Source organism: Stegostoma tigrinum, chromosome 17 (genome assembly GCF_030684315.1).
Source record: "Stegostoma tigrinum isolate sSteTig4 chromosome 17, sSteTig4.hap1, whole genome shotgun sequence".
Classification (NCBI taxonomy): Eukaryota; Metazoa; Chordata; class Chondrichthyes; order Orectolobiformes; family Stegostomatidae; genus Stegostoma; species Stegostoma tigrinum.
This window is the reverse complement of record NC_081370.1, coordinates 55,160,143-55,186,788: the sequence shown is the minus strand read 5'-3', so window position 1 is coordinate 55,186,788 and position 26,646 is coordinate 55,160,143. Positions and strand designations below refer to the sequence as shown.

The following is a 26,646-nucleotide window of genomic DNA, read 5'->3' as shown; positions in this document are numbered from 1 at the left end:
GAGAGGCCCAGGAAGGTGAGGGATGTGTTGGAGATGGCCCCTTCCTCTCACCCATCCCCTCCTCCCACCTCAAGCCGCACCTCCATTTCCTACCTACTAACCTCATCCCGCCTCCTTGACCGGTCCATCCTCCCTGGACTGACCTATCCCCTCCCTACCTCCCCACCTATACTCTCCTCTCCACCTATCTTCTTTTCTCTCCATCTTCGGTCTGCCTCCCCCTCTCTCCCTATTTATTCCAGAACCCTCACCCCATCCCCCTCTTTGATGAAGGGTCTAGGCTCGAAACGTCAGCTTTTGTGCTCCTGAGATGCTGCTTGGCCTGCTGTGTTCATCCAGCTTCACACTTTGTTATCTAAGATCGAGAGGGAATCAATTTAAAGTGATCTGCAGAAAAAGGGTGAAGAATGGAAAAACTTCTTCACAGAGCGAGTAGTTACAATCAGGAGTGCACTGCCTGGAAACATGGTCTAGGCTGGTTCAGCTGCCTGTAGTTCCGACATGCAAAAAATACATTGCTGAAAGCTTTATAATATGCTTTGAAATAGCTGTTCTGTGTAATAAGACTCTTTCTAATGTTTGGTTCACTTTTCTAAGCCCACTTCCAACCTCAGTCACAAATTATAGTGAGTATCAGTTGTAAATAGACTTTCATTATCAGACACTGAAAAATTAAAACAATCCAACTGTTCTGAGGAAGGGTTGCTTGACTTGAAATGTTAACTCTGATTTCTGTCCACAGATGCTGCCAGACCTGCTGAGCTTTCTCCGCAATTTCTGTTTTTGTTTCTGATTTACATCACCCGCAGTTTTTCTGGCTTCTACCGAATAATTAAATAGTACATTTGGCATCGCAGTGGAACTATGAGGTCCCTTAATTTCAGGATAACTGGTTAGGTCATCAGTCGACCACATTGTCATGAACACAGTCTATTTTTCAAAGTCATCCTTAAGCAACTATTAAACCTCTGATTTGTATATTCAAAGAGTTAAACATCCATTTCAAGCACAGGGCCTGGCTATTTCTTTCTTTCGTGACAATATTATGGCTTTAAGAGGTGTATTTTGTCTTGTCTTTTTTTAATGAAGAAAAGTTGAGACAGAGGCACTGAGCACTCTACTTAAAGCCAATAAAGTAAATAGCTTCTGAGCAGAGATAGTAGGAAATGCAGATGCTGGAGAGTCCGTGATAACAAGGTGTGGAGCTTTGAGCACAGCAGGCCAAGCAGCGTCTTAGGAACACAAAAGCTAACGTTTTGGGCCTAGACCTTGTGAGCCCTTGGTTTTTGTTTTATTAAGAAGGGTAAAGCCAAGCTCCGACAGAACTAGGATTTTTAGTTTTAACTTTCTGATGTTGCTGGAATCTTGAAGCTGAATGTGGAAGTTCTTATTCTATGGATAGCAAGAAGCTTTTTCCCAGATGGTGGACTCAATTACTAGGGGTCATGAGTTCAAAGTGAGAGGAGGAAAGTTTGGGGGAGATATGCGTGGAAAGTTCTTCACACAGAGGGTGGTGGGTGCCTGGAACGCGTTGCCAGCGGAGGTGGTAGATGCAGACACGTTAACATCTTTTAAGATATATTTGGACAGGTACATGGATGGGCGGGGAGCAAATGGACACAGACCATTGGAAAATAGATGACAGGTTAGACAGAGGATCTCGATCAGTGCAGGCTTGGAGGGCCGAAGGGCCTGTTCCTGTGTTGTAATTTTGTTTGTTCTTTGTTTATTTCCAATCTCTATTACAGCTCAAAGCTGGGGCTGTCCTCCCTGCTGCTAGAATTGCATGTGAGACAGTCTATTTTATTGACTTTTCCTTCACCAAGGCTGTGGTTATGGGATGCTCCTGTTTTGGAAGCGTTAATTTGTGATAGATGCTGCATATAATACTTGGTTAAGCATTTTGATAAGGTTATAATGAAGCCAATTCGTTTCTGTGATAATGGGAACTGCAGATGCTGGAGAATCCAAGCTAATAAAATGTGAGGATGGATGAACACAGCAGGCCCAGCAGCATCTCAGGACCACAAAAGCTGACGTTTCGGGCCTAGACCCTTCATCAGAGAGGGGGATGGGGTGAGGGTTCTGGAATAAATAGGAAGAGAGGGGGAGGCGGACCAAAGATGGAGAGAAAAGAAGATAGGTGGAGAGGAGAGTATAGGTGGGGAGGTAGGGAGGGGATGGGTCAGTCCAGGGAAGACGGACAGGTCAAGGATTTGGGATGAGGTTAGTAGGTAGGAGATGGAGGTGCGGCTTGGGGTGGGAGGAAGGGATGGGTGAGAGGAAGAACAGGTTAGGGAGGCAGAGAGAGGTTGGACTGGTTTCGGGATGCAGTGGGTGGAGGGGAAGAGCTGGGCTGGTTGTGTGGTGCAGTGCGGGGAGGGGACGAACTGGGCTGGTTTTGGGATGCGGTGGGGGAAGGGGAGATTTTGAAGCTGGTGAAGTCCACATTGATAGCATTGGGCTGCAGGGTTCCCAAGCAGAATATGATTTGCTGTTCCTGCAACCTTCGGGTGGCATCATTGTGGCACTGCAGGAGGCCCATGATGGACATGTCATCTAAAGAATGGGAGGGGGAGTGGAAATGGTTTGCGACTGGGAGGTGCAGTTGTTTATTGCAAACCGAGCGGAGGTGTTCTGCAAAGCGGTCCCCAAGCCTGCGCTTGGTTTCCCCAATGTAGAGGAAGCCACACTGGGTACAGTGGATGCAGTATACCACATTGAAAGATGTGCAGGTGAACCTCTGTTTAATGTGGAAAGTCATCTTGGGGTCTGGGATAGGGGTGAGGGAGGAGGTGTGGGGGCAAGTGTAGCATTTCCTGCGGTTGCAGAGGAAGGTGCCGGATGTTGTGGGGTTGAAGGGCAGTGTGGAGCGAACAAGGGAGTCACGGAGAGAGTGGTCTCTCCGAAAAGCAGACTGGGGTGGGGATGGAAAAATGTCTTGGGTGGTGGGGTCGGATTGTAGAATGCGGAAGTGTAGGAGGATGATGCGTTGTATCTGGAGGTTGGTGGGGTGGTGTGTGAGAACGAGGGGGATCCTCTTTGGGCGGTTGTGGCGGGGACGGGGTGTGAGGGACGTGTTGCGGGAAATACGGGAGACGCGGTCGAGGGCGTTCTCGATCACTGTGGGGGGAAAGTTGCGGCCCTTGAAGAACTTGGACATCTGAGATGTGCGGGAGTGGAATGCCTCATTGTGGGAGCAGATGCGGCGGAGGCGGAGGAATTAGGAATAGGGGATGGAATTTTTGCAGGAGGGTGGGTGGGAGGAGGTGTATTCTAGGTAGCTGTGGGAGTCGGTGGGCTTGAAATGGACATCAGTTACAAGCTGGTTGCCTGAGATGGAGACTGAGAGATCCAGGAAGGTGAGGGATGTGCTGGAGATGGCCCAGGTGAACTGAAGGTTGGGGTGGAAGGTGTTGGTGAAGTGGATGATCTGTTCGAGCTCCTCTGGAGAGCAAGATGCGGCACCAATACAGTCATCAATGTACCGGAGGAAGAGGTGGCCTGTGTAGGTGCGGAAGAGGGACTGTTCCACGTAACCTACAAAGAGGCAGGCAATTTGTTTCTTTTGCTTTTACTTTGTCTGTATTCTAACTGTGGTGTAAAAATTAAATGTGCTTTGCTTGAAGTTGAGTAGTTTAGCCAATCAAATTGCATTTAGAATGTAACACCTTTAAAATTAGAAAATGTTAGGGTCTGGAATATCTTCTTAAAATATTTTGGTTTAGGCTGGTCCACAGTACTTTGCCTCCACAGATATGATGAAATACAGAATGTGCAAGTATGCATTCCCCACCACATTATTTGACAATGGTTGTAGCCCACGAATTTCAAGGCCAATTTGTTTTTAACGTAATTAATAATTATGATATTTGAGTCATTGTATTACAGCCACAACATTGACAGACAGTATTTGTCTCTATTTCACTTAGATTTTAGCAGAATGAGAGTTTCTTTAGCATTGAGCTCTGAGCTTTGTTTTGAATGTGTCTCAAAGAATGATGAAGTGAAGTGTCTGGCACTGATTCTGAAAACATGAGACAAAATTATTGCATTGCACAGGTGCCAAGCTACAGAATGCCAGCTACACAGACCATGCCATCTGTTATGGAATAGACCATCATGTATAAACACTGCAATGATGACTGCAGGAAGATGCATCAGCTTTTATTCTAAGACTGACATTTGTAAAACGCTTTCTTTAATTTGCAAACTTAGTCCGCACACTTCAGCTGTTGGCCATTAGAAATCAGTACAAAGTTGAAAGACCATAGGTTTAATCATGTCTCTATTTAGATATTGTTCTTGGCTGAATATGCAAAAGATAGTTCAGTGCATCTCGCCCAATGTTTCTGGCAGATTGAGGTTCTTCTGTATGCTCTCTTGGCAGCAATGGTGAGGCCTGTGGATTACCTTTATCAACAGAAGAATCAGTGTGAGAAAAACACAATTGGGGGGGGCTAGTAATGTGGTTGTGGCAGCATGATGATATCCAATCGTTTTTTTTTGCTGCTTCCTCAGTGATGGGTGTGCTGTTGACCATATGCCTTTTACAGCAATATAGCAAGTAACACGTACACAGAAGGGTACCCCATCTCCATGAGACCCTGAATCAGTGGTCCCCTGACACAAGATTGCCAACCACTAGATGCACAGGGTCAGGAATCAAAATCTGGAACACACAAATCCTATGTGCAAGCTTGTTATTCACTCCTCGGAGATCTAGCTTGAGAGCTCAAGAGGGGCAGCACCTTAGTTCTTAAATTTGCCAGGCACCTCAATTAGGCGGAGGAAGGGTGGGGCGTTGTGAGGTGAGAATAATGGAGGTTAAGTTCAGATCTTTTAATGGGTACTTTGGCTGAAAAATCCATCAAACTTTGTTTCTTGCAAGTTTTTTCCACTGTGACCAAACGTTGAGGCCGAATCATGTCATGAACCCTCAATGAGAACTGAAGCAGGAGTATGTTGCTGGAGGTGGGGGATGTGCGCTGAGAAGCCTGGGACCTTTTAAAGAACAAGGTACAGTTACAACATATCAAAGGCATTTGGGAAAGCGCGTGAATTTGAAAAGTTTGGAGGGATATGGGCCAAACGCAGGCAGTTGAGATAACACAGTGTGGAGCTAGAGGACCACAGCAGGCCAGGCAGCATCAGGGGAGCAAGAAAGCAGATGTTTTGTGTAGGGACCCTTCTTCAGAAATGCTGTAGGTTAGAGCCCATTGGGGATGATCCAGTTCTGTAGGCAGTGCTGTGAAAGGCAATGTGGCTGGAGTACCTGATTTCCTTCAGTATGTGATTGAGCAGTTTCAGGGCCAAAGAGATTACCAAAGGATTGCAGTAGGAGAGAGATCCACTGAGGCCTGCCTGGAGGGAGGAGGATAACTTCTTCAAGGTGGGCATCCTTGGAAGCGGCTTCACAGTCAGGTTATAACTCACTCAGAGATAGTAAGAACTGCAGATGCTGGAGGCAGAGACAACACTGTGTTATCTCTGACTCCAGCATATGCAGTTCTTACTATCTCTGAGCAGGCACGTGAGACTGGTTTCGTTTGGGAATGTGGTCGTTCTGGGCTACTTGGACCCAAAGTGTCTGTTTCTACAGTGTAGGATGCTATGACTGTATGACAGCTGTTCTAACGTGGACAGAGTTCGATGCTGCCTCCAAGCTTGTGAGCTTAACATTTCACCTTGTAACCCCACTTGAGGTCATGACCATTGCATTGAGACCTCGCTGTAGCGGTCCTCCTGAGGAAAATTTCTGAGGCTGTTTTGTGTTGTGGGCCTGAGTTTCCTAATGACTACAGTATCCTCACAGTGAAGGCAATGGAGGAGGTGACCTGCCCAGACATAGATAAGGCAGCGTGGCAAAGAGAAGGCAGAGAGGCAGCAAGGACAGCATGTTCTGCAAGTTGTCCCCTGCTTGATTGGAGTTTGACTCCCTCACGCTGCCTGATGGGCAAATGAATGCACCCAGGGTCTCAGTTTGCTTTCCCACCCAGCACTGAGTACTGCCCAGCTAGCAGACATCTGAGCCCTCCGCAGCACTTGCTTCTGGAGACTTGACAAATGAACCACCCTTTATCCTGAGCGACCTACAGTCCATCCCTGCTCCTGTCACTAGACAGGCAACAATTTTTTGATGTCCAAAAGCAGGGAATCTGTGTCAGGGACTGTTGGTGTCAGGGAAGGGGGCTGGAGTACGAAACATGATGTCCAAGGTGACACCATCAACAGCCTGCCCACCACCCTGGACAGCAGGATTAGTTCAATGTTTTATGTTCTATGCAGTGCCACAGTGCACTGTGAAGGAGGACAGAAAGTCAGTGATTGTCCAACACTGTTATTGGTAATATGCCATAGCTGAACAGCTGGTCTTATGTAGGGGCAATTAAAGGTGGCAGTGAGGCTGGCAGCATTGGCAGCTGCATTACAGTGAGGTGGCATTTGGGTGTGAGTCCCGAGTGGTAGGAAATGCTGCTGTGAGAGTATCAGGATCTGTGCACTATGCAATATAAGCGAGGTGTTGTGGTTAATAGGACATGTTTATGAAGATGCATTCACTCGGCTTTACTATGATATACCTCATAGTTAGTACATAGTATACCATTGAGGGGCTTGCTCCTGATATCAAAACTATATCATAGCAAGTAATTTGAGGGCATAAGGATCTCAGATTCCGTCTTACTTGGAATTTCTTGATATGCTACTAGAAGTGTGCTGTTCTGCTGTAACCAGATAGATTGATACAAGCTCAGATATTGATGTATCTGTGAATGTTGTAATTGTATATATTGGTAGCTACAATTAAAATCTGTAAGATCCTTTAATAATGCAATATCCACATCTAGTTTATGTTATGAGGGGCAACATCAGCATTGTTGCATCAAGTAAAACACCCTAGTGGAGTCAAAACTCACAGGAACCCGGGATGGCTCTAGCATTTGACATCTTCTGAATTCCCTCCCCAGGGCTTTCTTTCTCTCCATCTCCGTTTGTCCTTTAGATCATCCTTAACATCTATTTCTTCAATCTGCCCTAATTTGATTAGCAGTCCTAATGTCTCCATATTTGATTTAGTTTCATGTTTTTAGCTGATGACTTTTCTGTGAGGAAAAGTAGCCCTGTTAACATCTATTGACATAGCCCTGCTATGTCAATAGATGTTATAGCTGGTAAACGCTTTCACATGATTTTTAGGCCACAATGGCATTGTCCATTAAAAAAATCTCTTAGAACTAGCAACTCGAATTGCTTAGCTTACATGTGAGCTAAACAACAAATGAGATTCATATTTGCATATGAACATATTAAATAAACAAAGGAGAGTTTACTGACAAACTGTGAGCACTCACACTCTTTATTGCATGAGCTGATTGTAACGTTTTTCCAACTTGCACACATTTCAAAGGAATTCCTGTTATATAATCCTGTAATAGCTATCAGTAGTCATATTGTGAATTAAATATCTCTTCACAAGAGAAGAAATGAAGTTGTGGTTACAGTGCAAGAGGGTATGACGGTGTAAGAAATGATTATATGATAATATCATTAAATGAAGCACTTGATCTATCTAAGCATTCAAAACTGCTGATAAAGGTAATGGTAGATGAAAAATAATTATTGTTAAAAATAACAAATGTTTAAAATGCTTCATAAAATCAACAAACATTGAAATGAATTTAAAACTTCATAATTTTCATATATCACACCTTTAATTAATTTTATCAAAGAGAAAAAATGAAAGCTTTCCATAGATGAGCAGTCACAAAATAAGCAAAATAAAATGTGGCAAATCCTTGTGTTTGGATTTGATTTACCTCTTTAAGTTGTTAGATTTTGCCTTTCATCAAATTTTTCATCAACCCTGCAATGTTCCCTGCCCAAGAGGTTGCATCAGGGATTTGCAGTTGCAACTTCACTAATTCATCCTGTGATGTGAAGAAGCATTTGGGGGCTTTTTTTCACCCTCATTCTCCATTCCTTCCATCATGTCATCTTTTCTGACCCTCCGCCATCTTCCATTCGTTGGGGAGTTTGTATGACTTTCACTCGGCATCTTTGCCTTGACCTACCTTCTATCATAAAGTCAGTGCCTGGGTGCTGCAAGTAGTGAAGCCACACGTGGAGAAGAACTCATTCATGTTGAACAACACTGTGACAATAATGAATGGTTTAAAGCAGGTGCCTCAAATCTTTCATAGTTAGAGTGGTACTAGGTTCAAAGTGACAGCGAGGTGACATTATTCAAGAACAATGGCTTCACAGGTGATTCAATGCTATCTATCTTGTGAAAAGATAGGGATAATACATAGAAAGTGTCCATTATTACAACAGAACATGCTCTCTGCGAGCCACTTAATAATTTACTTTAAGACTATTTGAACAAGCACGGCAGTTCATAGTCTGGCAATGATCGATACAATTTGTAAAATTATCCTATAATTTTGTGGTGAATGCAAACTAATTTTTTCCTTCCAAAACAATGAAGACCAAGCCATTCAGTGAAATCCTACTTCTCTCACAAGAATAGTAAACTATACAAAGACTGGCAATCATGACAAATACAGAATACAAAGGAATGAGTGTTGACACCAATATTTCCATCAAATCTAAATGACCTGAAAAAGCAACCTTAAATCTTGTGTTAATCTATGAGCATCTGTACACAATGAACTTCATATTTTAACTGGAGTATTGAAGCATTAATTTATGAAGAATATTTCTCAATATGGCATCATTGAACTTGAAAATGCAAATTCAGTTTGTATGAAATTGACATACCATGATGCTGTCAGTATCTGTGTATCAGTTTTGGGCTGTTTGTGTAACAAGATAATTAATGTTTTCATTCTTTCTGCTCTCTGTAGCTGACATATTTATTTGATAATGGAGGCACAGTCTTCTTTGCCATTTTTATGGCTATCTGGGGTAAGTGCAGTTCCATTTTTTTTTCCTATCTCAACAGCAGCTCTTATTTTGAAAAATAAATCTTATTCTTCAAGTTCAAACCAATTTTTTGTCACTATTGGAGCAGAAAAGGTCACTGTACAGTCTGTTTGAAAGTGATGTTTCTTTGGTGCTGATTCCAATGTTATTTTGAGCGAGAGATGTGAGTCGAGTTATGCAACATTTCCATAGGAGGCTGGTAAAGCATCCATCTGAAGCTCATAATTTGGGTTGTTTTTCTTTCTAGCATTGGAAGGTGAGGCTTCGTTCAAAGCTGCAGGGTTGTAGTACGCAGCTCCTTCTTGGTACCTTAAATCAATAGCATCGTCTGTGTTGTCCAGACGTAGAACTGTAATAAATTGGAACGCAAAGTGATCATTATTGGAATGAAATAATTGGATATGATGTTGTGCACTGGCTCATTGATAATCTTCTCATGTGACATTAATAACTAGCTTGTAAAGAAATTCTGACCTTAGTGACATCATCAAAGATGCCTCCCACCCCAGTTATTATATCTTCCAAGCTTTTCTTAAATGCATGTACCAACAGGTTCAATAGGTTCTAATGTTGATCTTGCTTTTTGTGCACCTTCTTTGTAACTATAAGTTTGTATTCCTTGATCTGATCTATCACCCTATGGTCTTTGTATGATTTGATCTGCCTGCTCTGCACACATAACAAAACTTTTCGCTGTAACTAGGTACAATAATAAATCAAAACAAAAATACGATGCAGGCACTAACACAGTTAAGAGAATCAATCACTTTATTTCTAGTCCAGTGACTTTGATTGGTATTTTTGTCATTTTTTTCTTGTTTCTTCTGTAAGTAACTCAAATTTATTTATAAGAACCATAAGAACTGCGGATGCTGTAAATTGGGAACAAAAACAAAGTTGCTGGAAAATCTGAGCAGGCCAGGCAGCATCTGTGGAGGAGAAAACAGAATTAACGTTTCGGGTCCGGTGACCCTTCCTCAGAACTGATGGTGCCTGGGAAAAGTGATAATGGGAACTGCAGATGCTGGAGAATCCAAGATAATAAAGTGTGAAGCTGGATGAACACAGCAGGCCCAGCAGCATCTCAGGAGCACAAAAGCTGACGTTTCGGGCCTAGACCCTTCATCAGAGAGGGGGATGGGGTGAGGGTTCTGGAATTAATAGGGAGAGAGGGGGAGGCGGACCGTAAATGGAGAGAAAAGAAGATAGGTGGAGAGGAGAGTATAGTTGGGGAGGTAGGGAGGGGATAGGTCAGTCCAGGGAAGACGGACAGGTCAAGGAGGTGGGGTGAGGTTAGTAGGTAGGAAATGGAGGTGCGGCTTGGGGTGGGAGGAAGGGATGGTGAGAGGAAGAACAGGTTAAGGAGGCAGAGACAGGCTGCGTTGGTTTTGGGATGCAGTGGGGGAGGGGAAGAGCTGGGCTGGTTGTGTGGTGCAGTGGGGGGAGGGGACGAACTATGCTGGTTTTGGGATGTGGTGGGGGAAGGGGAGATTTTGAAGCTGGTGAAGTCCACACTGATACCATTGGGCTGCAGGGTTCCCAAGCGGAATATGAGTTGCTGTTCCTGCAACCTTCGGGTGGCATCATCCTGCAGTGAAAACTCCCCCTCCCATTCTTCAGATGACGTGTCCATCATGAGCCTCCTGCAGTGAAAACTCCCCCTCCCATTCTTTAGATGACATGTCCATCGTGGGCTTCCTGCAGTGCCACAATGATGCCACCCGAAGGTTGCAGGAACAGCAACTCATATTCCATTTGGGAACCCTGCAGCCCAATGGTAAAGAATGTGGACTTCACAAGCTTCAAAATCTCCCCTTCCCCCACCGCATCCCAAAACCAGCCCAGTTCGTCCCCTCCCCCCACTGCACCCCAAAACCAACCTAGCCTGTCTCTGCCTCCCTAACCTGTTCTTCCTCTCACCCATCCCTTCCTCCCACCCCAAGCTGCACCTCCATTTCCTACCTACTAACCTCATCCCACCTCCTTGACCTGTCCGTCTTCCCTGGACTGACCTATCCCCTCCCTACCTCCCCACCTATACTCTCCTCTCCACCTATCTTCTTTTCTCTCCATCTTCGGTCCGCCTCCCCCTCTCTCCCTATTTATTCCAGAACCCTCACCCCATCCCCCTCTCTGATGAAGGGTCTAGGCCCGAAACGTCAGCTTTTGTGCTCCTGAGATGCTGCTTGGCCTGCTGTGTTCATCCAGCCTCACACTTTATTATCTTAATGTGCCTGGGAAAACATCAGTTTCTATGCAGAAAGTAGAGAAAATAGACAGATTTATTTATGCTGGTTTATTTAACAGCTCGGATTGCAATGATAGTTACAGCTAGCAACGTGGAACCTGCTTCTAGCTTACTTCTGCTGGGCTGCACGTGGCCATGTGGTTATATGGTGTCCATCTCTGTCCGTGACTCATTACCGTATCCAGCTCTTAAAGCCGTGCTGCCTCCAGTTCAGATGCGGTAGAAACAAAGGCAAAATACTGCAGATGCTGGTATTAGAAACAACCATAGAGAACACTGCCTAAACTCAGCAGATCTGGCAACATCTGTGGAGAGACAATGAGTATTACTGTCTTGAGTCTGGCTTTGTTCTTATTAAGGCATTCTGAAGAAGAATCATTCCGGACATGAAACATCATCTCTTCCTCGATGCTGCCAGACCTACTGAGTTTCTCGAGTGTTCTCTGTTTCTGAGACAATGAAAGCATCAATTAAGAGCTAGTCAAGTTTGTCCCTGTATGAAATATTGAAAGCTGGAAAGCAAAATTCATTTCCTTTGAATAGTAATTCTGGTAGAGTCATACAACATGGAAACAGGCCTTTTAGCCCAACCTGTCCATTCCAACCTGATTTCCTAAACTAAGCCCATTAACCTGCATTTGGCCCATATCCCTCTAATCCTTTCCTATCTCTGTACCTATTCAAATGCCTTTTAAATGTTGTAATTAATTGTACCCACCTCTATCAGCTAGTTCCATGTACATACCACACTGTGTATGAAAAGGTTGCCCTGCAGGTCCTCTCAAATCTTTTCCCTCTCACCTTAAGCTTATTCCCTCAAGTTTTAAATGCCACTACCCTGGGAGAAAGACCTTGGCCATTACCTTATCTATGCCCATCCTCATTTTCTAAACCACTAAAAAATCACCAGTTAGCCACCTTTACTCCAGGGGAAAAATGTCCCAGCCTATTCAGCCTCTCCTAAGTCAAACCTCCCAATCCTGGTAACAACCTTGCATATCCTTTTTGTACCCTTTCCAGTTTAATAACATGTTTTGTTTAGTTTACCGCATTTACTGCATATAATTCTGGTCGCAACCAGAATTATACACAGTAAATTCAGTAAACTACATCATTAGCACTCTAAATGTGGCCTCACCAATGTCTTTTTCAGCCGTAATATAAGCTCCCAACTCCTGTACCCAACACTCTGTTCGGTGAAGGCAAACACACCAAATGCCTTCCAAACAGTTTTGATTACACTTCATTCGAAGGGGTGGGGGATAGGGAGGCTCAGTTGGTAGCATGCCTAGTTCCAAGCCTGTCTGTTCAAACCCTGTTCCAGAATTAGTTAGCTACATCAGGAGTGTCCATGATAAATGACCAACAAGGTCATAACCAGTCTGTTGGACTTCCCAATACCTCTCTAAAGGGAAATGTTAAGAGTCAATCTTTTGGTGTGGAGTCACACATAGGCCAGACTGAATAAGGGTGGTAATTCCCATCTTTCCAGGACACTGGTGAACCAGATGTTTTTGTTTCCCAGCAACTGTTTCAAGGCCATCGCTAGCCTTTATGTTCCAGACTTTTATTTTTAAAAATTGAATTCCAATTCAACCATTAGTAATGGCAGAGTTTGAGCCTGGGTGCCCAGAGCGTTTGCTGGGTCTCAGGATTAGTAGCCTTGCAATAATGCCACTAGGTTGGAAACATTTTACTCTGATGGATTTTTCGCAACTTAATGGTTACAGTTATCAAAAGTTCTCATAGACAAATTCATTATTCCCATGACATATAAACACGTCCAGCATCAATCTTCCATTCAATAAATGCCTCACTAAATATGACCATGTTATAGTCAAACAGGTTGATTTGAAAATGCAAGCTTTCAGAGCTCTGCTCCTTTCTCAGGTGTTTGTGACAGAAAGGGTACAAGACACGGAATTTATGAGCAGAAAGATAACAACCCAAAAATTGGCCACCTCTTGTTGAATCTTTAATTATTTAGGAAGGAGACTACTGATTGAAATGCAAAACCCAGTTTCCTCTCAAGCCCTTGACCGCACCTCCCGTATTTCCCGCAACACATCCCTCACACCCCGCCCCCGCCACAACCGCCCCAAGAGGATCCCCTTCGTTCTCACACACCACCCTACCAACCTCCGGATACAACGCATTATCCTCCGACACTTCCGCCATTTACAATCCGACCCCACCACCCAAGACATTTTTCCATCCCCTCCCCTGTCTGCTTTCCGGAGAGACCACTCTCTCCGTGACTCCCTTGTTCGCTCCACACTGCCCTCCAACCCCACCACACCCGGCACCTTCCCCTGGAACCGCAGGAAATGCTACAATTGTCCCCACACCTCCTCCCTCATCCCCATCCCAGGCCCCAAGATGACATTCCACATTAAGCAGAGGTTCACCTGCACATCTGCCAATGTGGTATACTGCATCCACTGTACCCGGTGCGGCTTCCTCTACATTGGGGAAACCAAGCGGAGGCTTGGGGACCACTTTGCAGAACACCTCCGCTCAGTTCGCAACAAACAACTGCACCTCCCAGTCGCAAACCATTTCCACTCCCCCTCCCATTCTCTAGATGACATGTCCATCATGGGCCTCCTGCAGTGCCACAATGATGCCACCCGAAGGTTGCAGGAACAGCAACTCATATTCCGCCTGGGAACCCTGCAGCCATATGGTATCAATGTGGACTTCACCAGTTTCAAAATCTCCCCTTCCCCTACTGCATCCCTAAACCAGCCCAGTTCGTCCCCACCCCCCACTGCACCACACAACCAGCCCAGCTCTTCCCCCCCACCCACTGCATCCCAAAACCAGTCCAACCTGTCTCCGCCTCCCTAACCGGTTCTTCCTCTCACCCATCCCTTCCTCCCACCCCAAGCCGCACCCCCAGCTACCTACTAACCTCATCCCACCTCCTGGGTCCGTCTTCCCTGGACTGACCTATCCCCTCCCTACCTCCCCACCTACACTCTCTCCACCTATCTTCTTTACTCTCCATCTTCGGTCCGCCTCCCCCTCTTTCCCTATTTATTCCAGTTCCCTCTCCCCATCCCCCTCTCTGATGAAGGGTCTAGGCCCGAAACGTCAGTTTTTGTGCTCCTGAGATGCTGCTTGGCCTGCTGTGTTCATCCAGCCTCACATTTTATTATCTTCCTCTCAAGCCATTGTCCTGAGATAATTATAGGCTTTGTCAATGCATACAGGAGGTGACACCTCAGGTCAGACAATGAATTTTAGTTGTGAGGCCTTGCTTAGAATCTTCCTACGTTTTAAACTAGGGTCAGGTGTTAAGTTTTTGAGCAAAACAGAATCTATCTGTAACTACATATCTTGCATGAAATAATTTGTGTGTGTGTGTGTGTGTGTGTGTGTGTGTGTGTGTGTGTGTGTGTGTGTACGCTTGAAAGAATGTGTGTGTGAGGTGGCAGTGTCTGTGAATGAGAGAGGGCCTGTTAAGTGTGCGAATTTGTGTGTGCCAGAGGAAGAGTCATGGCTGGTACAATTATACCAATTTAAAAGGCACCTGGATGGGTATATGAATTGGAAGGGTTTAAGACCATAAGACGTAGGAGCAGCAATTAGGCCATTCAGACCATCGAGTCTGCATTCAATCATGGCTAGTAGGTTCCTCCAACCCATTCTCTTGCCTACTCCCCATAACCCTTAATCCCCTTGATAATCAATATTAAATGTACTCAATGGCCTGGCCTTCACAGCCCTCTATGGCAATGAGTTCCATAGACTTACCACTCTCTGGCTGAAGAAGTTTCCCCAGATCTCCGTTCTAAAAGGGCTTCCCTTTACTGTAAGGCTGTGCCCTCAAGTCCTAGACTCTCCTACCTACGGAAATGTCTCCCCACTATCCACTTTGTCCAGGCCATTCACTGTGTTGTTTAGAGGGATATGGGCCAAATGCTGGCACATGGGACTACATTGATGTAGGATATCTGCTTAGCATGGACGAGTTGGACTGAAGGGCCTGTTTCCGTGCTGTATATGTCTATGACTCTATGTGCAAATTTGATCTATCATGAGGCGAGACGACTGCAGAGTTTCCTAAATGTGATGAGGTCTTTGGGGAAACTTTTTAATTCAGAGGGAGGTGTTGGCATGGTGATCGAGTGATCCAGGACCTGGGCTAATGCTGTGGGAACATAAGTTCAAATCCTACCACAGCAGATGGGAACACTTGCATCAAATAAACGCTGAAATAAAAAGTTAACCTCCTGATGACCATTTAAATGCGTGTTGGTTATTGTTTAAAAAAACCCTCCCTTTAGGAAGGCACTCTGCCATCCTTATTTAGTTTGGCCCTATGTGTGACTCCAGACCCACAGCAATACAGTTGACTGCCCTCTGAATGGTCTTGTGAGCTACTCAGTTCCAAGAAAATTAATATCGGCCTTGCCAATGATGCCCATATCCCATTCAAGAATAGGGCTGTGCGTGCAAAGTTTCAGTCAAATAGAACTATAAGCATTGAATAGTTATCTTCCCTAGTTCTGCTTTTACCCGTTTTCGATAAACTTCTTATTTATCATTACAAGAAATTTGTTGCATCAGGTCAGCTCTTATTGTTCCAAGGTTTTCCTCAATCAGATTTTTATTTACCCTGATTGGACTTTCCAGCTTCCCAGTTTGTGTTAGCAGGTGAGGGAAGGGGCAGAGGCTGTTAGACCACAAAATTGTGGATGCCGTTCCCAGCTCCTAAGGAGATGGGAGTTGTCAGGAGGCCCTCCCACGAGTTATTTCACACCCTTGGGTGGCTGTTTTGCCTGTTTCAGAAGCGACTCACAATGTGTTTGTACGTGAATTATTTTAACTGTTGGGGAAGGGCATGTTTCCTTAGACGTCCACAGGTCCTGACAGACTTCCAGCCTCACAAATAAAACATCACACCCAATGTTTCTCAGCAAACTCATACCAACCCACCAACCTGTCCTCAACTAGAGCCAAGACTTAGCTCCATTGCTGGATACCCTCCTAGGAACAAGCTTCAGTCTCCCCAGTAAACATTGCTCGCGGGTAACCCTGCTAAACTGATAGCTGGCACCATCTACAGGAGATAGGGTGTGGAATATACACTTCAGGACAATTTAAAGCCCTAATGCCTATTAGATCTCCTCTTCTGTCCTGAAGGGTCACTGGACTTGAAACCTTAACTCTGATTTCTCCTTGTAGATGCTGTCAGACCTGCTGAGCTTTCCAAGAGAATTCTGTTCTTCATTCTGATCTCCAATATCCGCACACTTTTGTCTTTTTTCCCTACCCTCAAATGGGTGTTGAAAAGCCAGCTCAGCAGATACAAGCTCACCCGGAACTGAGGGAAGCCACCTCTCCCAGCCCTGTCCCCAACTCCTACGTTCAGATGATTTTCTGTCTTTCTCCTTCTCCCTCTCTTTCTCTCCTTCTCCCCCTCTTTCGTCCCTTCCTCATCTCTCTCATTTCTCTCTCTCTTTCGCCCTCTTGCCATGCCTCCTATCCTCACTCCTATGGTCAGGGGCACAGCAGCAAATTTGGCTCAGTTAAGAAAACTGCAAGGGTAGGTCGATAAGGAGATCGGATTGGACAAAAGAAATCAAATGGAATTGTGTGCGAGTAAATGTGCTGGAGTTCATTTTGATAAGTTATGGGACAACTTCTTTCACTTTGTTATCATCACATCAACCGCTGCAATCAGTGTGCAGTGAAATCTCAATGAGAATGGCTGGAGTGAAGCCCATTATACTCCTTTCGAAATGGATCAGTATTTAAAGCAGCCAATGATTTCACATTATTGGGAGACACCAGTGTAGTCAAATTAGTTATGGAGTGTTTGGGCTAAGCTGACATGATCGCATTAGCTGAATAGTTATCACCAGTGCTTTATTATTCATTCATGGAATATCGTCATTGCCCAACCTAATTGTCCTGGGGGCAGGTGGGAATCAACATTTTTGCACATCCATGAGTACATAACAACAGGTAATGACAACAAATGTCCTTCTTTAGAGGAAGAAACATGAATGAACCAGATGGAGTTTTATCATAAACAAAAAATAAACAGAAGTTGCTGGAAAAACTCAGCACGTTTGACAGCATCTGTGGAAAGAAGTCAAAATCAACGTCTTGGGCCCAGTGACCCTTCCTAAAACGTTAACTCTGATTTCTCTGCACAGATGCTGTCAGACCTGCTGAGCTTTTCCAACAACTTTTGTTTTAGGCTCTTATTTACAGCACCCGTGGTTCATTCGGTTTTTATTTTGGATTTTTATCACAGTTGACACGGTTGCCATTTTTAACAAATTCAAATTTCGTCACTTTCCGTAATGGGATTTGAATCCACATCCTGAGAGTATTAGCCTGGTTCTGGATTTCAAGCCTAATGACATTACCAATACGCAACAGCTAACCGCACTTCCACCACTTCGTCTGGTGCAACAAAACCTCCATAATTTCATAATTTACAAAATGTATTTGGTTGTTCAAATGACTAAAATCGAATATGTTGTATGCATAGGTAACTAAATGGAGATATTTGTAAGAGTTAACATTATATTGTAACATTTTGCTATTAGCATTTTGTCAATTGCATACCTGGATCACCGGAGATGTTATCGTACAGTCTGCGATGATTAAAGTGATGTGTTTTTCGATGTGTACAGAAAGCATAAACCAGAAATGAGAGAAGAATAATTCCCAAAATGCAGCCAAGAATGGCTCCAATGATCACTCCTGCACTAACTTTTCCCGGCAGAGGGATCAGATCTGAAAAGTTTTAAAAATAAATGGATCAGTGTATACTGGGTCAGGTCATGGAGATGGCAGAGCAAAATTAGTCACCCAACATTATTGTGTTCCTCCCCTAATAATTCATTATTCACACAGCAGCTACCTTTCAGAAACAAATGAACGTTTATAAATGGAAGCAGAATCTACATTTGTGGCTTGTTACAAAGGTGAGACCATGAGCTGGGATTTCCTTCAGTGGGATAGACATTATCGCTAATTGTTATATTTTTAACCAGTATGCACATAGGCTTGGCTCTGCAATATGTTAAACTCTTAGCTGCGTCAAAATTACTTCCAAGAGAAAGATGAAAAATAAATTCAATTTAATTCTACTGAAGGATGTGAGTGATCTTTGCAGATAAAGTTGTGCTTAGAGTGTGTGTTGTGTTATCAGAGTCCCAAAATAGATGTGACCAGATGCTGCCCAGAATCACCCTGTTTTGTGAATGTGAAAGTGATGCTCTTTTCATGTGCTATATATGATTTTTATCAGCCTGTCAGTGTCTCTAATGTGGAGAAGCAATGGAAAATGCAATTAGAGAGAATTTTGGCGGTAAAGGAGTCGAGGGGAGAATTCATTGGAGTGTATAATGCATTAAATGGTTTGGAAGAGGCCAACACAAAGAATGACTTTTAAATTGGTGAGACAGAAGTTGAATAATGAATTAAGAATGTAAATTCTTACAAAAATACACTTTTGAAGTGGCTAAGCCTTTGTCAATGAGCTAATTGGAATCTCAATGTAATTCAAATGAGTGACTGCCTAAAGAGATTCGTATACAGTGGCTATATCTTAATGAGAAAACAGATCATTTAAGGAAGCATGTAATGTGTTGGAGATGGCTCAGGAGAGTCAATAGACCTGTTGGTGGGAGTTCATGCTGGACCAATGTTCCATGGCTCAAAAGCAGTGCAATGGCTTTCAAAAACCATCCCTGTGACTTGCACCTGCTATTTCGAAAGGTTTCACTCCATTTCAAAGGGTCAACTGCCCTTGGTCCCCAAATTCTAAGCTTTACAACCTTGTCCAGCAGCACCTCAATTTTCAATCAAACCCCCACTGCCCAACCCCACCCCAGACCTGTACCTGTCTCTTCCAATGGCACAGCTACAGCATCAGGGGCTCCAGTCCTCTGATTATCCATTGGGTTAACTTGCTTCAGGACCATGGATTCATATAGCACTCGGGGCAGAAATGTGTAAGATCTACCTTAGTATTTAATGTTAAAGTCTTACCTTTCCCATTGCCAGTTGATGTGACAATAGATGTGGTAATGATGGTGGTTGTTACATCAGCTGGAGTTCTTGTAGTACTCTGCTGAAAAGTGGTGGGAGATGGAGCTGTCGTGGTTGAAGTAGTGTTTGTCTCATTCCTTGGAGCAGTTGTTGAAGTGTTGCTGGATGTAGTTGATATAGAACTTACAGCTGTTGTATTCGTTGTAGTAGTATATTCTGTGGTAGTTGTATTATTAGCCTGGACTGTTGTCGCTGCAGTAGTCAAATTAGAATATACTGTCATATTAGCATGACTGATGTTTTGGACTGTGGTGGACATTAAATCAGTCGTGCTGTTAAGTGTGCTGAAGTGACTTGATGTCGTAGACATTGTCGCATTTGGGTCACTTGTGCTTCCTGCAAGTTTAGTTGTTGTACTTAAGACATTAGCATCTGTCACAGAAGAATTGACTGGTGTTCCAGTACTATTAGGTTTGAGAGTGGATATATTGCTGATGTGTGAAGTGGATCTTAGCAAGCTGCTGTCTGTTGGAGCTATAGAAGATGTGTTGGTGTTGGGCATGACAGACATGTTTGTGTTCATAGTTGTCGAGATGGTCGGTGAGGTTTCTGCTGATGGTGCTGTTGTCCCCGATGAGGTGACAGTGATCAACATTGTCGTACTTTCATTGCTCACAGGTGAAAAAGATGACGTTGAGACTGTGCTGCTTGATCTTCCAACATCCCACAGATTGCACATTAGGAAAGTGACTGTTAAAACTGTTAGAAGTGATGCCATTGTATCGGTTGTTCTAATAAATGTCTTTGAATCAGAAATCTGAAAAAAAAAGTTAGGCATATTGGGAGTGCACAATAATCGTTCCTTTTTACAGCATTACTGCATACTTTTGCACAGAAACGGTTTAATCTGACAAAACATAGCAAGTTTCTTCCGAAATGCCAAAAACAAGTTGAATTGGATATTCATTTAATGGGACTTGAGGCCCATAGTGTATTTGTATGAACTAGTTGGAGATTAATTCGTCTTTGGGAGGAGGATAAGGGCAATCAGATTGACTTACTTTAAACATTGGAAATGGGGAAATGGTGGAGTTAAAAATGGAGATGGGTTAATTACTCTCCTGTTCCTGCTCTCATAAACACATTGTCTAGTACTGTTTATCAAGTCAAGCAAGTGTTTTATAAATCCATGCACACTATGGGCTCGGGACATTTTCTAGAACCACATTCAATCTATTCAAATGCCAAATTGGGCAAAGGATGTCTACACTGTAGATATCCGCCCCATGAAATGCGTGAATATGAAGAAATGACCTGGATGGGTACAGCACTTTTTGAAGGAATGGGGTCTATTCCCCATGATGCAATGGAGTGATTTCAAAACTGAGAGTGGGGGTAGACATAATACAGTGTGGAGCTGGAGGAACACAGCAGGCCAGGCAGCACCAGAGGAACAGGAAAGTTGACATTTCAGGTCGGGATCCTTCTTCAGAAATTCAGAAAGGTCCTTACCCAAAACGTCAACTTTCCTGCTCCTCTGATGCTGCCTGGCCTTCTGTGTTCCTCTAGCTCCACACTGTGTTATCTCTGACTCCAGCATCAGCAGTTCTTACTATCTCTGAGAGTGGGGGTAGATTTGTTTTGTTGGGCTAAGGTAAATATTTCAAATCAACCTGTTCATTGTTGTTACAACATACCTATGGAACAGGTGGACTTGAATCCAGACTTCCTAGTGCAGAGATAAGGACACTAGAAGTGCAGAATTAATGTACAGTACAGTACAGCATACTAGCAGATTAGGCATATTATTTCTCTCTGTTTGTATGCTTACTTTTTGCTCCCTATAGTCCCCTTATTTTTGCTGTGTGAATGTGCACATCTTAAAGTGAACATTGGTAGTATGCAGCTCTGAAGAAGGGCTCTTGGACTTGCAGCATTGATTCTGCCTTCTTTCCGCCAGACCTGCTGAGTTTCTCCAGCCGTTTGTGTTCTCATTCCAGATTTCCATCAGCTACATTTCTTTGTTTTATACTATTGGTTGTTGGCACTCTGTTTGGTGTGTCTCAGGTCTTTGTACAGCTGCTGCTGAGAGGCAGTGAGTTTATGGAACAGAAGCAGGTCGAGGCAGTTGTGTAAAGACCCATGGTTGATCTGAATGGTGGAACAGGCTGAATGAACTGAATGACTGACTTATTCCGGTCACAACAGTGCAGTGAAGGCTACAAGTGCTCTAGCTTCTATTCCAGTGCAGATGCACTTGTCTATCTGTGGAATTAATCTCCAGTTAGCCTGGTACAATTCCACACCAGCTAATGAGTTGTGTTGGAATGCTTAGAGTCCACTGAAATGTTTTAATGATGTCACCTAAATGCACAAAATATCACACCTGTGTGACTTCTGAAGCTAAACATTGCGGATAAAAATAAACCTTAGATGGAGATGTTTTATATTATTTAAGTTTGTCTCAAAATTGTAGCCAATTAATTTTTCTTGTCCTCCCTCTGCTCCAATCAGATCTCTAATCGAAGATCTATTTTCCTTAATGCACAGCTACTCCCCTAACCTGTCCCCACTTCCCATTGCTGCTACTAAATACATTGAGTCCTTGCAGACTGTTGGCACGTGAGGATATCACCTAGCAACATTCTTCCTGGCAAAGTAGTGTGTGCAGAAAGAAAAAACTCTATTTCGGATATGTTTCATTGCAATAATGTAGGGGGTAACAACTATTCAAGTTTGAGCAAGCTTCAGGTCTCCACAATGGGTACAGCCCTGACATGCGGGTAAGTGTACAAAGTCCTGGAGTAAGCCCTTCAAACCTGCTCCTTATTAAGTCATGGCTGAACTCGTTTTGACCTTGAATTCACATTCCCATCCAGCCCTGACTCCCTATCATGCCTTGCTTACCAAGAAGCCATTGATAAAACAATAAGAAATAGGGATAGGATGAAGCCATTCAGTGCTTTGAGCCTCCTATGCCATTCAGTAGGATCACGGCTTATCCGACATTCCTCACATCCACCTTCCTGCCCTTTCTCCACAATTAATGAATTCCTGGCTGATCCAGAATCTACCTCACCCTTAAATGTACACAAGGATGCCGCCCACACAATTCTCTGTGGTAAAGAATTCCCAAGATTCTCAACCCTGTTAATCTTAAATCAACTTCCCTTTATTCTGAAACTATGATCTCTGGTCTTAGAATCTCTCATGAAGGGAAATATCATTGATCTATTGAGCGCCTTAAGAATCCTGTATGTTGCACTGAGATCACCCTTCATTATTGCAAACTCTGGTGAGTAGAGTCCGAGGTAACAAAGTGTGGAGCTGGATGAACAGAGCAGGCCAAGCAACATCTTAGGAGCACAAAAGCTGACGTTTCGGACCTTGACCCTTCATCAGAAAAGGGGGAGGGGGAGAGGGTTCTGAAATAAATAGGGAGAGAGGGGGAGGCAGACCAAAGATGGATAGAGGAGAAGATAGGTGGAGAGGAGAGTAAAGGTGGGGAGGTAGGGAGGGGCTAGGTCAGTCTGGGGAGGAAGGACAGGTCAAGGGGGTGGGATGAGGTTAGTAGGTAGGAGATGGAGGTGTGGCTTGAGGTGGGAGGAGTTTAGCCTTTGCTTATACGACAGTACTGCCATATGGAAGGGCCATCTTAGTGAACCTCCTTTGAATAGCCTACAATGTAATTATATTTTTCCTTAAATGAGTAGACCATAACTGCTTTCAGTGCTCCAAATATTACCTCTCCAGCACCTTGTACGTTTGCTGTAAGACTTCCCTGCTCTTATACTCTAACTTTCTTGAAACAAGGGCCAACACTCCATTAGCCTTCCATTCGCCTTCCATCTACCTCATACGTTAAGACAGATTTGCACTTGTTTTTTTTAAAATCACAGTATTTTCTTTTGAATTTATTAGTGTTTAGATGCTTGTCTTTACATGAGGCAACTTTTTTTTAAAGTTAGCTTTTAAACATGGGATTTGACCTGTCAGAGAGAAGTACTGGGGTGTTAAAGACATTGTTTTTGGCAAAGAGACAACATTCAGTAAAGTCAAATAAAATGAAAATAAAGGTAAATTATGTTGGGATTCCACAACAATGTCTGTAAAGAGCAAAGATAAGTTCTGATGTTATGGGTGTTTGCCTTGGTCGTAAAATGTGCATCCAAAACATGCTGTGCTGCTTTGCATTGATCCCAGGCACTGACAGATATTTGATGCAATTCCAACATTTTCCACTTTTATCAGAGATCTTTAGAACTGGCCTGTATCCAGTTTATTGGTTTAAATCTTGCCATCATGCATGTTAGTGCAGTGTGCTTTCCAAACCTTTCCCCTTTATGATCCCATTTTGGAGCAGGGAGGAGGGTGTGGTAGCTGACTGCATTCACAAAGTTTCTCAGTTAAGGCAGCACCCAGTTCCCTTCCTCAAGGCCCAGCCAGTTACGCCATGTCCACTTCAAGAGGGACCTCTAATGGCTTAAAGGGGCCATGCAGCTTCTAGGACTTCATCGAAACTCTGCAGCAGCCCATTATTGCCTCAGATCACATGATCCCAAAACTCTGGCTCATGACCCAGAATTAAGGAAGCTGTTTTTAATTTTATTTAGGAGTGAGTAGACTGGCACCTGAACAAGTTGTGAACACTGTCCTTTACCATCGATTGCAAAATGTTTTCAGAGAAACTAGCCTGTTCAAAGGTTCTACTCAGAATTATTGATCGCTCCTCATTGCTCGTGATCACTGATGGAAGGTTTCTTCTTCGTTGTTGAACATTTTTTAAAGAACTTCCCTGGGGAGCAGAGAGGAAAAAGTAAGTTCCCTCAATCGTAGCAGTTGTCACAAACCTGACCAAAGCCCTTCCACTCCTGATTGGAGCATCTCACACTAACCTTACCTTCACACTGCTGCCTGGACAGGCTAGAAGCTCCATCAATAACAAATGCTCACAGATAAAATTGTAACAAAGACCCGAGGCCAAATTTCATCCTGTGCAGCACCCTGCATGTGAATTCTACAAAGACATCCAGATGAATGTCAGTCCGATGAGGTTGGGGTTGGAGAATCATCGAGAGTCTCAGGATGGGGATGCAAAGGAGAGAAGTTCAAATAATATCGCCCAAAGGATATGTTGAATCTAAGAAGGATATATGTGACAGTGGCAGTTTCCAGTGCGGAATGACTGTGTTTGAAACCACTACATTATTGACCTTGTTTCATGGATAGAATCTTGTTGGAAAACGTCTCAGTATCTTGTTTGGTAATTTGTATTTGCCCTTTGTGTCTACTTTTTATTGGTGTCCGCATCCACATCAGTTCTTCCTGGCAAGCATTGCAAGTAAGATTGAAGAGAGTGAACATTGGAGTGAACTGAACACTACGCTCTTTAATTTGAATCTTATTTGAAATTCTGTTGAAACAGCAAAAAGCCATTTCTTTTACAACCCTTCGTCATCATATCTCAACCTTACAAATCAGAAGGTTTCATGCTCAAATACTCTACCTCAGTTGGGACTACCCATTGTAATACTCTATAGAAACCAAAAGAACTGCGGATGCTGTAAATCCGGAACAAAAACAGAAGTTGCTGGAGTTCTGAGGAAGGGTCACTGGACCTGAAACGCTAACTCTGATCTTTTTTCTTCACAGATGCTGCCAGGCCTGCTGAGCTTTTCCAGCAACTTCTGTTTTTATTCCACTTAATACTCGGTTGATTTAAACATTCTCGTGATGGAAGAGATAAATTGGAAAATGCTCCACTTCTGTTCAACTATGGGTGTACCTTGCCATGTACAAACCCAGCTGATGATGGGTTTATACTGAGTTCATAAATAATAAGTACTTGATAAAAGTTCTGCATGATGACTTCAGCACTTTGAACTGCATGCGAGTAAGGAATTTGAACAGAAGAAAGGACGGAGTTGGGATTTGGTTTTAGCCCTCACTAAATTCCAGAATAATACAACACAGAAACCAACAAGCCAGTGCACCAAATTCTTCTCTTACACATAAATGCCACTGTTCTGCTAGCTGCCATACTGTTCATCATTACAGTTGTTACTTCAGCTATTAGGGGACAGGGTGACATTGCTGTAATTTCACTGACTATGGATGCAGCCAATGTTTAGGGGACATGGGTTCAAATCTCATCATGCCAGATGGTGTAATTTGAATTAAATAAAATCTGGAATTAAATGCCAACCTGATTGTGATCACAGAGCTAATGTGCCTTTTAGGTTCATAAGAATGATCGTGGGAATGAAGGGCTTCTCATATGAGGAGCAATTGAGTGTCTGGGCCTGTGCTCGATGGAGGTTAGGAGGTTAAGCAGGGAATCTGATTGAAACTTACAGAACACTGAGAGGCCTGGACAGAGTGGACATGAAGAAGATGTTTCCATAGTAGGACAGATTAGGATCCAACAGCACAGCCTAGGAATGAAGGGATGACCCTTTAGAACTGAAATGAGAAGGACTTCTTCAGCCAGAGGATGGATCTCATTCGCACAGAGATCTGTGGAGGTCAAGCCATTGAATGGGTTTAAGACAGAGGTAGACAAATAGGTTCTTGATAATAAGGGGATCAAGGGTTATTGGGAGAAAGTAGGAGAGTGGTGGAGCAGCCTCAATGGGCTACATTACCCAAATCTGCTCCTCATTACTTCCGATATAACGAATACCTTCTTTCTGAAGAATTTATAAATCATAATTCTACATTCTAACCACCACAGTATTTTCTTTAACCATTATAATTGAACAATTAATTGTTTCTTTAATTATCTTAAACTACACCGTCATGACGAAATATCAGCAACCAGTGCAGATGATTTATGAAATAAGAGCTTCCTCCTTAGAATAGTGCTTCACTCATTTTGCAAGGAATCGGACATTGGGAGATTTTAGTCTTAAAATAAGGATAGTTATAGAGTCATACAGCACATAAGAGGCCCTTCAATCCATCGAGTCTGTGCTGAACCGGTCTACAGTCATCTCACATTCCCTCAGGTGACTGTGTGGAGTTTGCACATTCTCCCCGTGCCTGTGTGGGTTTCCTCCGGGTGCTCCGGTTTCCTCCCACAATCCAAAGATGTGTAGGCTAGGTGAATTGGCCACGCTAAACTGCCGGTGGTGTTCAGGGATATGTAGATTAGGGGGATGGGTCTGGGTGGGATACTCTGAAGATCAGTGTGGACTTGTTGGGCCAAAAGGCCTATAACTACACTGCAGGGATTCTCTGATTCTATGATAATTCCAGTTGTTTAAGGCTGGCATGGTGATCCAAGAATAAATTCAACCTAAAGCCTACCAAGCAGAGAGTTCTTGTGAGGCAATGATAGTGTCCCTACCTCTGAGCCAGGATGTCTGAGTAGAAGTCCCACCTCTTCCAGAGGTGTGTAGTAACGTTTCTGTACATGTTGAAGCCTACCAAAG

At 43.6% G+C, this 26,646-nt stretch overlaps 2 protein-coding genes across 7 annotated transcripts in view; one reads left to right on the top strand and one right to left on the bottom strand.

Moving 5' to 3' along the window:
- ano3 (anoctamin 3) overlaps nt 1-26,646 on the top strand; it is a 511,995-nt gene that overhangs the window by 367,657 nt on the left and 117,692 nt on the right. For all 4 annotated transcript variants that reach the window (XM_059652166.1, XM_059652167.1, XM_059652165.1 and 1 more), the window contains one exon: nt 8,868-8,928. In XM_059652166.1, the coding sequence (XP_059508149.1) occupies nt 8,868-8,928 (61 nt within the window). The remainder of the gene's footprint in view (nt 1-8,867; nt 8,929-26,646) is intronic.
- LOC125459205 (mucin-15-like) overlaps nt 7,378-26,646 on the bottom strand; it is a 29,046-nt gene continuing 9,777 nt past the window's right edge. The window contains exons 1-4 of one of the 3 annotated variants that reach the window (XM_048545288.2): nt 23,845-23,966; nt 19,214-20,030; nt 17,783-17,953; nt 7,378-9,295 (exon numbers count right to left, since the gene is read on the bottom strand). In XM_048545288.2, coding sequence (XP_048401245.1) covers nt 9,120-9,295; nt 17,783-17,953; nt 19,214-19,991 — 1,125 coding nt within the window. In that variant the 5' untranslated portion in view covers nt 19,992-20,030; nt 23,845-23,966 and the 3' untranslated portion in view covers nt 7,378-9,119. Of the gene's footprint in view, nt 9,296-17,782; nt 17,954-19,213; nt 20,031-23,844; nt 23,967-26,646 lie in introns of those variants that run through there. The other 2 variants (XM_048545286.2, XM_048545285.2) reach the window with 2 other exon arrangements.